General features: G+C 34.0%; 1 protein-coding gene across 2 annotated transcripts; it reads left to right on the forward strand.

The window, feature by feature from the left end:
• Positions 1-3,827: 3,827 nt before the first annotated feature.
• On the forward strand, positions 3,828-15,677 carry LOC105330733 (NMDA receptor synaptonuclear signaling and neuronal migration factor). 2 transcript variants are annotated; one of them, XM_011432628.4, is made up of 11 exons: positions 3,828-4,205; positions 4,324-4,392; positions 9,559-9,785; positions 11,848-11,975; positions 13,002-13,079; positions 13,190-13,223; positions 13,326-13,396; positions 13,790-13,875; positions 14,060-14,162; positions 14,817-14,892; positions 15,086-15,677. In XM_011432628.4, exons 1-11 carry the CDS (start codon positions 4,093-4,095, stop codon positions 15,274-15,276), a joined length of 1,176 nt encoding a protein of 391 aa, XP_011430930.2. In that variant the 5' UTR covers positions 3,828-4,092; the 3' UTR covers positions 15,277-15,677. The 2 variants fall into 2 exon arrangements, with proteins under 2 accessions (XP_011430930.2, XP_011430929.2); XM_011432627.4 differs by lacking the exons at positions 3,828-4,205; positions 4,324-4,392 and adding an exon at positions 5,543-6,070.
• Positions 15,678-15,913: the final 236 nt, after the last annotated feature.

The raw sequence follows: 15,913 nt of genomic DNA on the forward strand, positions 1-15,913 counted from the left end.
TTACGAGTAACGAGTAGGTCTTCCGTTCAATTTTTTTAAACGATACCATTAAAATATCAATAAAATTTCAGAATTTCCACTCAACCCCTCCCTTTCAGATAATGTTTACGATATTTCAAAATCCTTTAAAATGCTTGACAAAGTGTTTTGCTTTTTCACATACAACACATTAAACGTTTAAGATTTTAGTCCCCTAAAATCCCTAACTACGTCATCGGTGGGTGTGGCAATGAGTTTTACAAACTAAAATTGTTACGATCAACAACTTTGCTTCTATATTGCATTACAAAATCTTTATCGTTTTTAAGGTATTTGTAGGAGACTTTACGAGTCTCTTGGCCCCTAATTTAAGGGGCCAGCCCCTTTCCCTAGAGTTCAATGAAAAGGTCCTACGAATACTAACATATTTTGTTCTTACAACCACCTAAAATTGTTCTTCATTTTTTATATACAAATGATGGAATATTTTAGGGGCCAGCCCTCTAGATCCGTAATTGGGACATACATTGGTGCTTTGATTAATGGAATCGATTATAATCATCAATGCAAACATTTTCTCTTCTTCAATGCTTAACAAAATATGTCTCCTTTTCTAGATATATTGCGTCCAAGTTTAAGTACTTTGGCCCCTAAAAAAATCCTTATTACGCAATAAATGGGCGTGGCAATAATTTTTCTGATAGATATTGTTACGATCAACAACTTTGCTTCTACTATGCATTATAAAATCTTGATTGTTTTTAAGTTATTTGTAATAGAGTTTACGAGTGACTTGGCCCCTAATTAAAGGGGCCAGCCCCTTTTTCTTAATTTCTTTTCAAAGGTCTTAAGAATACAAACATTTTTTGTTCTTACACCTATCTTAAATTGTTGTTCATTTTTGAGATACAAATGTTTGAATATTTAAGGGGCCAGCCCTCTAGATCCTTAATGGGGACAGAAATTCGTGTTTTGATAAGTGGAATCGATTTAAATCATAAATAAAAACATTTTCTCTTCTATGATGTCTAACAAAATATGTCTACTTCTCTAGTTATATTGCGTCAAAGTTTAAGTTCTTTGGCCCCTAAAATTCCCTAATTACGTAATAAATGGGCGTGGCAATGATTTTTTCTAATAGATATTGGTCAACAACTTTGCTTCTATAATGGATTACAATATCTTTATCGTTTTTAAGTTATTTGTAATATAGTTTACGAGTCTCTTGGCCCCTAAAAAAGGGGCCGGCCCCTTTTTCTTGATTTTGTTGGAAAGAACTTATAATTATCTACCACTTTTGTGATATATATCTTAACAAAATATCAACTGATAAAAAGATACAGATCAAAACGTATGATAATTTTGAATAAAAATTCGTACCCGAGTTTTGTGCCTAGACGAGCTCCAAGAAATAGCGCCACTGGCGTAAAACAACACAATAGTGCACAACTTCAAACTATAGACTACCTATCCTGAAAATTTCATAGTCATATCTCCGATAGTTTCTGAGATCAACTCTGCACAAAAAAGGTCGTAAAAATGTGCAAAATGGCCGATAAATCGGTACCGGAAGTGACGACAGGAAAAATCTCAAAAATGTATGAAGTTTATCTCAAGTCTTATCTTCTGTGAAAAAATGGTTGAAATCGGTCGAATAGTTGTCGAGAAATCGCGTGCACAAAATTTGTGGAAAAAAATAATAATAAGAAGAAATCGTACGAAAACTATAAGGTCTTCCGTTGGAAACGGAAGACCTTAATAATAATAATAAAAGTATCGATAAACATTTGATCATTAGATGCATTTCTTTCTTTTCTTTTTTTCAAGAAACGAAGTTTTCAATGCATGATTTTATATAATAAAACATTTTATAAACAACAAATGTATTTTAATACATGTAAGTAAATGATCAATGGGCCTAAATATATACGTTTTCACTTTTAATCCCGAATTCCAATCATGTAGCGGGTTCGCAGAGAGAGAGAGAGAGAGAGAGAGAGAGAGAGAGAGAGAGAGAGAGAGAGAGAGAGAGAGAGAGAGAGAGAGAGATGTCTTTCTTAAGCTTCGGAAATAGATTTTTTTTTGTACTTAGTAATGAAAACAATTTCAACCTAAAAATGGATTACGTAATCTAATCAGAAGAACTGCATGCACGCACTCAAAAGGAGAATTTGTGTACTCATCAATTATTTTGAATGAGATACTGTTTTAGCCTTACAAGTGGGGTTTTGTTTTTTCAAAGAACTTTACTTAGACCAATAATAGTTAACTCTGCGAAAATTAATGAACATTAATCATAGAATGAATCCCAAGTCTAGATTAAAGTAAGATTTGCACAAAATTAATTCTTCCCGTTTTTTATTCTTCCCATTATCTATTAGTTTAATTAGTTTAATTGTTCATTCATAATATTATATTTAAGCAATAAAAACTTGTTTAGGAGAGAATCCAAATAATGTTTCAAAAAGAAAACAGATCTTTGCAATTATACTTAAAATTATCAAAATCATTTTATAATTGTGTATGTTTTAAACTGTAATCAAGATGCATGTGGAGTTTCAGTGTAGAAAAAATATCTAAATACTCGTCACACAATTTTGCACGAAATACGGTATACCATAAAATTATTTTCTGGTATCATATCCCTTCTTTAATAAAAAAAAGTCAAGGCTATTTGATTTCAAAGAAATTTAAAATAGAAAAAAAAAACAACAACAAAATCACTGACCGATTCTTAAAAATTTATGAATAACTTTTGGAAAAATTACTTTGAAATATGAAATTTCTTGATATCTGAGATTTTGCCAAAAATACAACAACCATCCACTCAGTATGTAAGCTTACATGTAATCCCTCCAGGTATTTATACAAGAAACTAGTAGATTCAATTGAGTATTTGTTTGTGCCATATGTTTCTTTTTATTTTGTAATTCTAATCATACATTTAATCTGTGAAACAGTTGAACGTTTTTATACAATTTAAATTTGTTTTAATTGTGAAGACCTCGTAAGTTGTATAAGTTGGCTTCCTTTGTTGTCTGTTGCCTGAAAATGGGATGAAGAGGAGTTGCATGTTTTTAATTGTGTTATATTTACATTTACTCAATATGATTCCCTTTATTTCTTACGGAAACTTATAGTTAATTCATAGCTATACAGAAATAGCTATTTACATGTATGTATTTTTTCTGAAATGTCACAACCTTCACATCACGCATGAATCACCATAGAAAGCATTTTATTGTTTAAACATAACCGTCTTCATATAATGCAAGTCCAAGATGCGCAGTCTATTAATCATATATTTTATCATACAATTTGACCCTTTTCCCCATTTTTCTTTTTAATCGTATTTTATGAAAGAGGGAATATAATATAAATTCATATGTTTTTTTTATAACGTTCGCAATATTTTAATGTATAATAAAAATAAACAAATAAAAAGAATCGTTGCAATGAACCAGTCTAATCTGCTGTTTTTATGACTGTTTGTGAACCTACATTGTTGTCAATATTGGTACATAAATGTTGAATAAAACCGAAATAACACGAACAGTCATATTGCAGAATGCAGGCAGCTCTTTCATTAAACCTTTTCCGTGTTGTCCGCAGTCCCATAAACACCCAGCATAATATCTAATCTATTTTATGTCCGTCTTTTTATGGCACTGTTTTCTCCAGGAAATGCCGTTTTATTATAATAAAATCACAACAAATTTACCAATTTCATGATATCCAGTCTTTCTTCTTTAGCTTTAGGCGAAATCAATCTGTGAACTTCGCATGCATTATAAAGAACAGTGATTTTTGATGTCGATTTCGTTCAATTAATTGGTGAATTTCTTGTCATGCGAAGACAGCATAAACAGGCTTGGATCCGATTAAAGCGATGTTTTACCCACAGATGTTATGTAACTAGTCGACCAGGTTCCGACAAAAAGAAGCCAAGTTTTTCCCCATCAATTTCATTTATTCCTGATCAAATCATTCTGTACCTAACAACTATAAACGAAATCACGACCAGAGATTCGAAGTACATGACGTTCTCGCGAGCTTGACTAATTCAAGAGTGGACTAGAGATGTCTTAACAACCGGAAAGCGGAACATGACAAATGCAAGCGTTTTTAGGAGACCGTAGACTGCGAGTCTTGGACCGGATTGTGGATTTAGCCTACTTCCAGCAGCCCAGGGAAGAATTTTCAGTCCGGCTGAATGGCGCTAAATGGTGAGTCGAATTTTAGTCCACGCCTCGCGACTTCTTTTCACCACAATTCATAATTATTAAAACTTCCATAACTGTACCCTCTCATTTAACTTATTTTCCATAAAAATCGATTTTGCAGTCACCAGTTTCAAAAAGAAGAACACAAATTATGTAAAAATCTTCGCTTACCCAGGCTTAGGACAAGGAGGTATGTATAATTTGTCCATTATGCTAGTACTATGCTCCCAACTGATAATATATTATCTTTTTATATTGATATTAATCAGTGAATTATCAAAAACATTTGTTTTTCTGATTTTTTTGTCTTTGTTCAAAGTAAGAAGTTAACTTCGATCGTGACCACGGAAGAGTTTAACCAAACATAACGTACAGACACATACAAATATGGAATGCATAAGGCTTCCTACAAATTGTCCTTGAAGTTAATTAATACAACGAAACTAAAAAAAATGATGTATACATGCATCAATAAATCATATAAAATTTATATTATGCAACTTCTGACAAGGAAAGTTACAAAAATCCAATCCTTTTGAAGAGACCAAAAATACCAAAGAGATTCTGGAAATGCGCGCTTGTATTTACTTAATAGTAAGAGAGAATGGAGTATATGTGGAAACAAAATTGTCTCAGCTTTGTTAAAACGCTAATCAAGAGAGGAAAAAATGAACCAATATGCACATGCTGCAAATTGCATTAAAGTGTCAACTTGTAAAGAGCACTATGATTTACATGCTTTGCAATCTGTGGCGTTGTCTGTTCCAACAACAAAGTAAGCCCTTCATGTGGTTTAAGATTTCCCAGATTGATTCCTGTTAAGTGGTATTATGTATATAGCTGTTTAATGTTTTAAATTTCTCATGCAATCTTAATCATTAATTATTGATATAGCACAGATGTGTCCTGGAATCTTTAACCAAATGAAAGCCTTGCTAATTTTGCATCCAAACAGCAAGTACAGAATATGAAAATTTTAAACACCATCCACAAGTGACTTTATTAATATAGTTAACGATGAATCATGCAGGCAAAATTGCGATCGAAAATTACTAGGAGTTAATTAAAAATGAATAGTGATTTTGCTTTTTTTGTTTTAGAACGTGGGAAGGGAACGTAGTTTCAATTCCTTTGATCAGTTCCTCTTTTAATATTCACGAACTGCGTTTTAAAGCTACCTGGGTTTACATACCAAAGTCATCACAGGGCGTTATGCTTTGCATGATGCGTTCAATTTAATGGCCAGAACGTATATATAGAAGGATAAAGCTTTGTCTATTATTTATTACTTTCTGCAATAGATTTCCGAGTCCTTCCCCTTCCAGTCGAAATTAATCATGCAGTTACCTGCAAATCAATATAGAACAAGCAGGAAAAATGATAGGTTTTTGAACTATTAGTAGTCTGGAACTAGTAAACTCCGTTTGTTAACGATACAGACGGGAATCTGTAGTTTACCAGGGAACCAACATGCAGACATACGGAAAGTATGGCCACTTCAAAAGGACAAGTCTATTTAACCAAAACCGAAAGGTGGCAAAAATTAAGGTTGTGGAAATGTTTGACGCTCCGAAACAATTCATGGTGGCCAATGAAACCTATTCTGACGAAATTTGGCAGGACGAGTGCGATCACTATGACGACACAACCAGGGACAGTATCCAATCAGAACACAACAAACTTAAATTCCAGCGGGAAGCCACCATGGAGGCAGGGCTGGAGGACTTTGATTTGGACTTCATGATGCCGTCAAGAGTGCGCGAAATTTTGAGCTCTGAGGGACTACCAAAAGACGTCATAGACAAATCTGTGAAACATCTAGAGAAGAAACACAGAAGAGCGCTTCATATGACAATCCTCCAAGAAAAGTAATACTCTCTCTCTCTCTACTTCTCTCTCTCTCTCTCTCTCCCTCTCTCTCTCTCTCTCTCTCTCTCTCTCTCTCTCTCTCTCTCTCTCTCTCTCTCTCTCTCTCTCTCTCTCTCTCTCTCTCTTCAATTAAGGAAGGGTCTAACACCAGCATCTGCTGATCGTTTTTCTCAATTATTCACCCCAAAGGGTTGTCATTTACTTTTTCTTCATGTTTGAAATAGCGAGGGAATTGCCATCTGTTTTTGTCAAAGCTAATAATTGCTGAGGAACGAACAGAATAGGTCATTATTTTCTATTCTGTACCAAGTCTATTAAATAAATCGGTCTCTGTAGCTCCTTGGGGTACAGAAATTTCTTGCACAGATTTTCTTGACATTTCTTGTGACTGGAAACGCAAAGGTTGATTAAAGATTTATGTCATTCTGGTAATTAATAAAGAAGAAGAATTAAAGGTTACAAAATCACTATGTTTAAAAAATCAATAGAGACTTAACAGAAAACATTTAGAGAAAGGTTACACGGCTTGGGAACATGCGTTACATTTTTTGTTGCGTGGAGAGACTTTACGGTTTGATGTCGGAAAATCAGAAAGGGTATCTGAAGATTGAAATAATGCTTCAATTTCTCAAATAGTGTTTGATTTATTTATAAGAATAATAGAAATCTAAAACCCTCTTGTACATATATGACAAGTATTAATTTTATAACCAATTGAAATGGACGTCTGGTCATTGTTCACACACCGGATAAAACAAAGGCAAACATGAAAAATTCACTGGCAAAGTAACGCGTAGCTCAGCAAAATAAAGGAGAGTAGTATGGTATTTTTGATAAGTCCGCTGTTCACAAATTGTAAATTTCGGTATCAATTTTCTTGGGGGCCGAACGTCCCAGCCACCTCGGCTTTTATACATGAATTAATAATTTAGATATTGTGTTGATATATTAAAGGCGACATTTTATAAAAACCATGGCAATTAGAGGTAAAATGTACATGAAAAACGCAAATGGAACTTTTTTCTTTGACATTTTCGATGGCCACACTTCTGGTGACATTGCTCTTAAAATGCGGTTATTTTTTAATGTTAGTGACAAGTATTAAGTAATGAAAAAACAAAGTTTATGTACATGTTATCAAATGTCAGGTTTGTCTGTTCTATGGAGGGAATTCTGTGTTCCTGATACATATAAAGGTATAAGGATGTTTGATCCGGAAAATTAAACATGTAATGTAGATTTTATAATCAAAGATCGTGTGCATATTATTGGTCAACAAGATAGGATAACTGACAAAACTGAAAGAAAAAAAAAGATCATCTGAGGAATAAAAAATGTTTGAACCATGATGGCATGGGGAATGAGATCGATCATCTAAACTGAGGTCCCTGGTCAAAGAGAACCTTCAAAGAGACATGTTACTGTTAATGTTAAACTGTTTTGGTCGGATTTTTTAACAGAAAGACGAATAGTGCAAAAAAATTACGTAATTACCATATCTTATTTGGTAGCAATGATTTTTTTTAGTAGAATGGATTCATCTTTCGTCAACAGTATTGCGGGTTAAAAGTTGGTGTCTTGGTGTATAAGCGATAATTTTGCGCGGGAATATAAACGGTATATGACTATGAATTTACTTTTATAGAAACGGCAATGCAATAATCGAACCTAATGATATATGAGCTTACTAGTATTTACTTCTCTTTCTTTTTTCGTTTTGTTTTTTATTTGTTATATAGTAATCTTTTTTCTTGTGGAAGCAAAACTAGCTAAAGAAGTAACGTTTTAAGTATTGCAGAGCCATCATTTTGAAGACAAAACATTGTTTTTCTTCTCTCTGATTTTGTTCTTACCCTGTCCATCATATTGATATTTTCGATGATTACTGAGGCCTAGAAGTCTCCAGCAGCCCCAGCTATCGTGAAGTGGGGGGCTCCGAGTCCCCTAATCACACCATAGTTGGGCTCCAATAGATAGGTCGGCGGAGATAAGAGAGGCAATTAACCAAATGGCTCCATTTATTATTGGGCTTCCATTCATCTATATCTAGCTTATAACGAGAGAGGTAATCCTTCATTCTTTACATATCCAAATCATAACAAGGGTGTTCAAGGTTTTCATTATTTATCATTTTGGCCCTCGACGGTTCTACGTTTCGTACAATTCTATAGTAACTATAGTAACTGTTCAGTTATCATGAGTATTACTCATCTTTTGATATTTCCTCGGCATGGAGTTATATAGTTATGTACAACTGAAAATAATTTTAGCAAATGTTGAAATGCTGATAGGACTTGGACTTGGTTAATTTTACCATTGCAAAAAAGACGGTTATTTATGATTTTTGACAGCTAAACTTTTCAGTGTTCTTAATTTCTACAGCCCAGAGAACGGGTAAGACGCGAGAGTCACGTTAAAATAATCTAATTTTGGGGGAGAATAGTTGTAAAAACTTAATTTTGAAGTACGTTCACTTCACAGCTTCGAACCTTGGACACTGATCATCATCTATATTGAGTATTAGTTCGTTAAAAGTGCTGGGACTATCAAAATATGTAAGGAGTTGCATGGCGTATTGTTATAATAAGTTCACTAATATCTTTACGGATTCTAATCCGGAATTTGTTACAGGCAATTTGTCAAATTGATTGCATTAATAGACGTGTAATTTACCACATTTATAATCGGACGAGGAATATGGTCTCGTAAAATCAATAAAATAATCCATACAAGGGATATGATGTTTACTATACGTTTGGCGTACCTGGTGTACGTATATTCCGAGAGTAATGACGCTTCTCTCCCTCCAGAAATTTATTTATCCGTTTCAACCAATTAATATTCGCCGTTATTGTTCATCATACAAATCCACTGCGTTGAATAACACTGCAAATTAATGCAACATCTGATATTCTTCAATACAATAAAACTTCATCTACGTGAACAGGCGATATTAATTAATTGATTAAACGGACAATTCGATGCGACCATTTATAGCAATGAATTCACCAATCTGCGTTAGTACTTAAGTTTTATGGTGACTTTGCGTCGAATTATCGTCGATAAACTTTGTACAGAATACCGCATCATTACGAGAAACCTGTTGGTTGACGTGGAAACCGCTTTCTGAGATCGGGAAAAACAAATATTACGGAACCGAGTTGACAAACAAAAGGTTTCGATGGATCCAAATAGCCATATTGACATCGATTGTTATTAGAATCTGTAATCAGAGCTGTCAGTGCCCTGTCCTGAACAAAAGTACATCATTGTTACTTTTGCTCAGACCGTGTTGAAACACTATTATTTCTTGGACTTATCTGTGATAAGCATATGGTTTAGTGGCATATCCGAAGACCGAGAGATTTTGAACACTCATCATATATCGATGTGACCAGAGAAGCATATCTTTTTCTGGAAGTAACGGCCCGTGATTTTACGTTAGTTTCTTTAGATTTATGAACGTTCGTCTGTGTGTCTTTATCAGATCGCAAAGAAGTAGCACAGAACCAAAAAACCATAAAAGCAAGAAGAATTTCTCTCTGCCGCGTTTGGCGCTGGGAGAGACAGAAACGCCCGGGGAACATTCGGCAGAGTGTGAATGTTGTCACGACGTCAACGTCAGGAGAGAGAAACGTCATCAACGCCCGAAGCCTTGGTCCGAGTCTCATCCTGTCAATGAAATGATTACGGAAAATGTTGTTGAAACTCCAGGTAAGTCTTATATATGCACTAATAACGCTGTATACTTGAGAGTAAGAAAAGGACAAAAAAGAAAACGTATGCTGTACTACATATGTACTAACTTCTGAAGTCAGCACGATGCAGTATTTGATATAAAATAGATTATACAAGTCTGTTTGACATGAACACGCAAATTGACTACAAAACGCAATTATCCCAGCTTCGACAATTTTTTTTAGAAGTATATAATTATTTAACAATAATGAACATTTTTATAGTGATTTATCTAAAATCGACCGAGTAAATGCCTTAGAAAAGCAATGGTCTTTTCTATACGTGAAGTGACGGTTACATTGCTGAAAGCTTACTTATTCTATGTTTCACATTAAAAGCAATAAAGGTATATGCTTAAACAATACGCCTTATTTTAATTGTAAGAAAATTATGCGATGCTTGCACACTTAGTAATTTGAAGATGCATTGACTGTTCATAGAAATGAAAAGACATCTCGATCCAATTGCAGTAAATTCACTATTTTTGCGTATGATAATTATATTTATATTTACTTGTTTGATCTATCGTTATGAACCAACAAGAAAAATTTGCTCAGATTGTGACGTCACTAGATACCATTGGAGGAGCTATGCACTCACTATAGCTGTGGGGGTTCTTTTTATCCTACATTTTTACGCTGACTATGCTTCAAATACGAATAATGAAGTTCGTTGTTTTGCTATACAATCAATTTATTTCGCAATCATGCTATGTATGAGGATTCCGTAATGAAGATATTCATGTATTAATTAGAACACGTATTAAAACTGGTCCATTTATTTGTTCTGTAACGTTGTTTTGCCCTCGCGGGAATACTATAGGTGTTTAATATTGTAATTTACAAATGAAACAAATACACGTGACCTATAGAAAAAAATGAATTATGCATGAACCATACAATTAAATATAATAATTCAACCAATACCATATACAGTTACGGATACGCGAAAGCTTAAAAGCATTGGTAATTATACAGCACTCTGTATATATTATGGACATTGTTTATCTAAATCTTGTTGCTGCAGCCAAGACCTGGAAAAGTGGGTGTAGGCTGTAATGGTCTGTCCTACTTAAAAAATAGGCCTACAGAGTAAAGCAAATTGCGATGAAAGTAGTTCATTTGATGTCCTTTTGAATTGTTTAAATGTGCGAGAATTTCATTTGTCACCAAGCCTTTCACGTAACCTAAGCTTATGACACTGCTAATGGCTCCTATAGTTCTCGTGGACAATGATGCAGAAACAAGTATCAAACATTTCCAATACTGCACATCAATTTCGTCCTAAAATTGCTTTATTGACAACGTTATTATATAAATAGTGCCTGTTTGGGAGGGTAACTGTTGAAATTGACACCCCGAGACAACCATTGTCAACCGACGCGAAGCGGAGGTTGACAATGGTTTTCGAGGGGTGTCAATTTTAACAGTTATTCTTTTTTTTACTGCTAAATTTTTTTACTAAATTTAAAATTTTACTGCTTTTATATAGAAATGAAGTGAATTCTACGGCGAACCGTACGCGCATAATTTACGCGCATGTAACAATTGGTTGTGTTACCCGTTGCCAAGTGTGTTGCTAACGCTGAGGGTAATAGAACGGATTGCCAACTGCGTCTAAACCAATCAGATTTCAGTATTTAACATGAAAGTATAATAATACGTATTATGCATCGACATTTCTATAAGGCCAGTTTGATAATATAATACTGACCAACCGACACAAAAACAGAATGTTTTGCAACTTTTTAGATAAAAACCTCTATTGTACTGCGATTAATCTCCAACCCATCAGTTCATTAGTTTCATAGTTCTGTATCATGCTTGTTTTGAATAATATGAGCTTTTGCCTGGAGATAGTGTCCACGTATTGTCGTTATTTCGTTAAAGTACACGCTATCCAAGTTTTTCAAGATCATTTGGTGTAATAGCTGCTGTCGTCTCGAATAAAGATACGGTCACTGAACGTCGAACTTGCATAATTGTACTCGTTAACTGGCAGTTGAAACAATAACAAACGGGAAAACATTTACTTATAGTAGTGGACCAGGACGCCGAGGAATCTTTCGAGTTTTGTCTGACAGAAGCAGAAAAGGTCAAATGGCTGTCAGAGCAACAGTTTGAGAAGGCGTTGGTGGGCAGCAATTTTGAGCCGCCCAGACTCGTGGTGAGTGTTCGAATCGTCAATGTTTTCTGGTTGAATATGATCTACCACTATCGGTAATGAATATTAAAGCTATAATAAAATTGATCACAACAATCACCGAAGAATGAGAATATACACATTTTTGTCGATGAAGTTTATCTTCATACAGATATGTTGTTAATAATCAAGACAAGTAATTAGTTCTCCAAATACGGGGTGAAGGTACCAATTCAATCAAATGGGATGTCTTTGGAATATCCAGATTAAATAGTGAGTGTCCTAGCCATATGTGATAAATTACTAAAATTTGAAAATATTTTAGCAAAGCAGTTACTGAGTAAGAACCTAGATTAGGCCTAATAGAGAACACAAACAACCTCGGTTCAATTTTGCCATGGGGGTTTTATTCGTCAAGATAGCGCTCAAACTGCCGTAATAAATGGAAAGTGTTCAAATGATAAACTAGAATTACCAAGATGGATTGTAATGCAAAAGTTCCAACTAGTGTCAATGATAAATGCTTAAGTAACAATGGTATCCTGTGATGAGTTGCATACACTTTGATGTTCGTCTATTGGAATACTCGTTAAACATACCAAACGTGGACGGAAGTAAATAGTTATTGTCAATTTGTCAGAATCCAGACATGCTTCGGTTTCTGGCCATCAGTCATCCAAATGCTGATTTACTTGCTAGAGGGCAGCATGGGTTTCTCAGTAATCTTGATCTCGGTCATAAATGTTCAGTTTATTGCAGCACTGTGTTATTAAACATAGCTAACTACAGACCTAGAATAAACCTTTATTGTTTCAGATACTAGTAATAGGAAGTTCTTTCATTCCTTTTTTTTTCTTTTTGTTTGTTTTGTTTTTCATTTTCGCAAATGCAATACTAATAGTATTATACGGTATTCTGGTTTTAATATCATACACGGTATTGTTGGTTTATACATTCATAACATGCAACATCCCTGTTGTATTTTAGAGATGTTATATATAATGAGACTGTTCTTGTTTTTATATATAATCATACTGATCTTGTTTGTAGCTCATTTCCTCCAAAATACCCAAGCATCACGTAATTCCCAAAATGTTGTTGGCTCATAATGTCTTGCACATTGTTTATGTAAGTAAAAGCTATTTTATCAGTAGAAAATGGAATGGATCTACATCTTTTATTGGATACAGCGTATACGTGTTTGAAAACCTTTTTAACACTGTTAATTTCCCTTGCAGGACTTCGAAGTTTCCAATTTCAATGAAATATTAGGTATACCTAAAATGTAAAATCAGTTGATATTCAAATCATTTACTAATAACACTTTTAAATACAAAAACATGTTATATATATATTTCAACCATGATATTGTAGAAATGGTATCAAACAAATTGGAAAGTATCAAATCCGGATGCAAAGCAAAGTCCATTCTCCTACTTTGTCAGGTACACGAAAATCGTTTTTTTTGGTTTATTTTGTTTTTGCATTCAAGTCTTCAAAAATAAATTCTGAAGACCAGTTATAAACACTGATCCCATCATTCAACGGTAAATATTTGATAACTTTCAATTTAAGATTTGCCAGTATAAAACGACTATTTTGTCCTCTAGCTTTAGAATACACGCAACGTTATCTAGAAAATAAAGCAAACCCTATAAATTAGATTTGTACTTTTATGTTTTATTACTTTTACATATTCAAACAATATACTCGTACTTTCCATTGAAAGTGCTGGTATAACTAATTCTTTACCTCAGGTTCAAGTTCTGCAGATGTATAATGCAATATCTTCGTGTGTATGGTTAAAACCTAAAATTCAGTTTTATTCACACTAACAGGGTGGACCAGGCTATTTGTATATTCTACGGAAATTCGCTGTCACTCCCCAGAAACTCAAGAAAGAGTCCTACAAGTGTGTCAGAGAGTAAGACCATGTCACATGTTTACAAAGACCCGGATATGAATTAATCGAACACGATGCATTTGTTTATTAATAAATCACGCGTGATGGGTCCATGTCTCTATTTATTTGTTCAAACAACAAGCTATCAATACTTGTTCAAATATGAAATTAATAATACAAACAATTTGCTTTCCCTTTTCTTAAGGTTCTGGAGAGCTTTGAGTAGCCATGTTAGCAAAATAGACCAAACTGAATCTGCAATTCATATTTCTGGATGTACTTTAGAAGATAGCTTTCAGGGAAGAGAGGTAATTAAAAAAAAATGGTTCAATTACCATACGAAATTTAATAAATTGGAAAAAATGCGTTACAAATAATTGAATTTTGAGTCTCACTTGAAGAGTTAAATTTGTAATAAAGCGGGATCTCTATGATTGAATTTTCATTCATAAATCCCAGTTCTGCAAAGGCAAGGGAAAATCTCAACTCTTAGCTTGGGAACGGCTATTTTGAGAGCCTCCTTACGTTTAAGACCATCTAAATCGATGAATGCTAGAAACATACGTGGTACTGACTACGAGAAATTCTGTTCAACATTAGGGTGAAAATTTGACACAATTCAAAATGTCAAACACTTGTTAAATTCTAGTAATTACAAATGGAACAGTGACTATTGTTGACCTCAACTTTTCTGTTCATTAGATATTTCTTTTATCGTGAAAACAAACATATAGAGATATACTTCCAATTGATTGCATTTCGGTGCATTAATAAAAATTAAATCCGCTGCAAACGACATGTAGATCAATAAATAAACTTTTAAAGAACATGAAAATGGCATTTTCCAACAATAAATGCTTGAACAATCTATGAAAACATGCAAACATGCAAACATTTAAATATCCATTCTTTAATCAATATGTCTGTACCCAAATTCACTCTGTTTTATCTAATGTTTGCAGGTTGTAAGGTTTATACAAAGACTTGTCCAACCCAGTATGGTTAGAGTTTTTGCAAATGGTGATCAGACTGAAAATGGTAAACTTACTCTCTCATTGTTCACTGGACTTTATTCTCTCCAATTCCCAACAACAACAAAATGTGAAACACTGAAATGCATGTGTGCATAAAAAATTAAAAAGTTTTTTTTCAAACTCGTAGAATTTTACATACATGCATTACTATGAAAAAAAATTGGTGTCATCAGAATGATTGCATTCTATATTTCCAGGTCAAAAAATTATTTCTCAGTACTTCAACATTGGGTTATTCAACTATTGGAAAGCTCATATGGATGACAGTGACGATGAAATTGACCTTAGCAAGGTGGCGGGCATTGAAAAGGTCAAGGTCAGAGAAGAAGAGACAGAGGCAGATGTCAGGACGTGGTCATCATTGGCAAAACAGTTTGACAGCGATTAAATCTTGTGTTCAGATTTTGTTTAATGAGTGCAATGCGATGCCATGAAATTCATCATACAGCTCGATGTGACATTAGAGCAGTGACCTTAAAGAATCCAAATGGCCTTTTCTAGAAATATGCATGTAAGATATTGATTTTAGTTGCAGAAGAATTGGCATGGATTCTGCTGACAGATTTTTGCTTCACTGTCATTACACTGCACCTATAGGGGACGCATACAGTAATCCTGTAATCTCCAAGGAACCAGTGCAAGTGAACTGACCTCATTGCTATGCAATTCACTTATCTTAGCATTTCAGTAATGTTGTTATTTGTTATCATATATGTCCATAATATTACAATTTTAAGAGAATTATTGCCAATTTATAAATTCTTATCCATAAAAAACCTGCTTAACCAATCTTGATTTCATTCTTTCAAGTGTTAATAGCTTTGCTTTTGATTCGTGTAAAAGGCCTTGTCATTAGAGAGATGCAGGTTAATTATCAGTCCTCACTTGTCTTTATTAGCAACATCTAAAGCTATCATTCCTAACTTGTCATTATCAGCTATATCAGTCCTAACTTGTCAACATTAAAAACATGAAGTTATCAATACTAAATCGTCCTTAATATTTGCAACATGAAACACATGCTT

Source organism: Magallana gigas, chromosome 2, assembly GCF_963853765.1.
Source record: "Magallana gigas chromosome 2, xbMagGiga1.1, whole genome shotgun sequence".
Taxonomy (NCBI): domain Eukaryota; kingdom Metazoa; phylum Mollusca; class Bivalvia; order Ostreida; family Ostreidae; genus Magallana; species Magallana gigas.

Excerpts from the sequence above, each read along its gene's own strand:
- LOC105330733 (XM_011432627.4), top strand. The coding sequence starts at position 5,673 with ATGCAGACATACGGAAAGTATGGCCACTTCAAAAGGACAAGTCTATTT. Across the intron at positions 11,976-13,001 it reads TTGAGCCGCCCAGACTCGTG|CTCATTTCCTCCAAAATACC; the intron begins GTGAGTGTTCGA and ends TCTTGTTTGTAG. Across the intron at positions 14,163-14,816 it reads ATAGCTTTCAGGGAAGAGAG|GTTGTAAGGTTTATACAAAG; the intron begins GTAATTAAAAAA and ends TAATGTTTGCAG.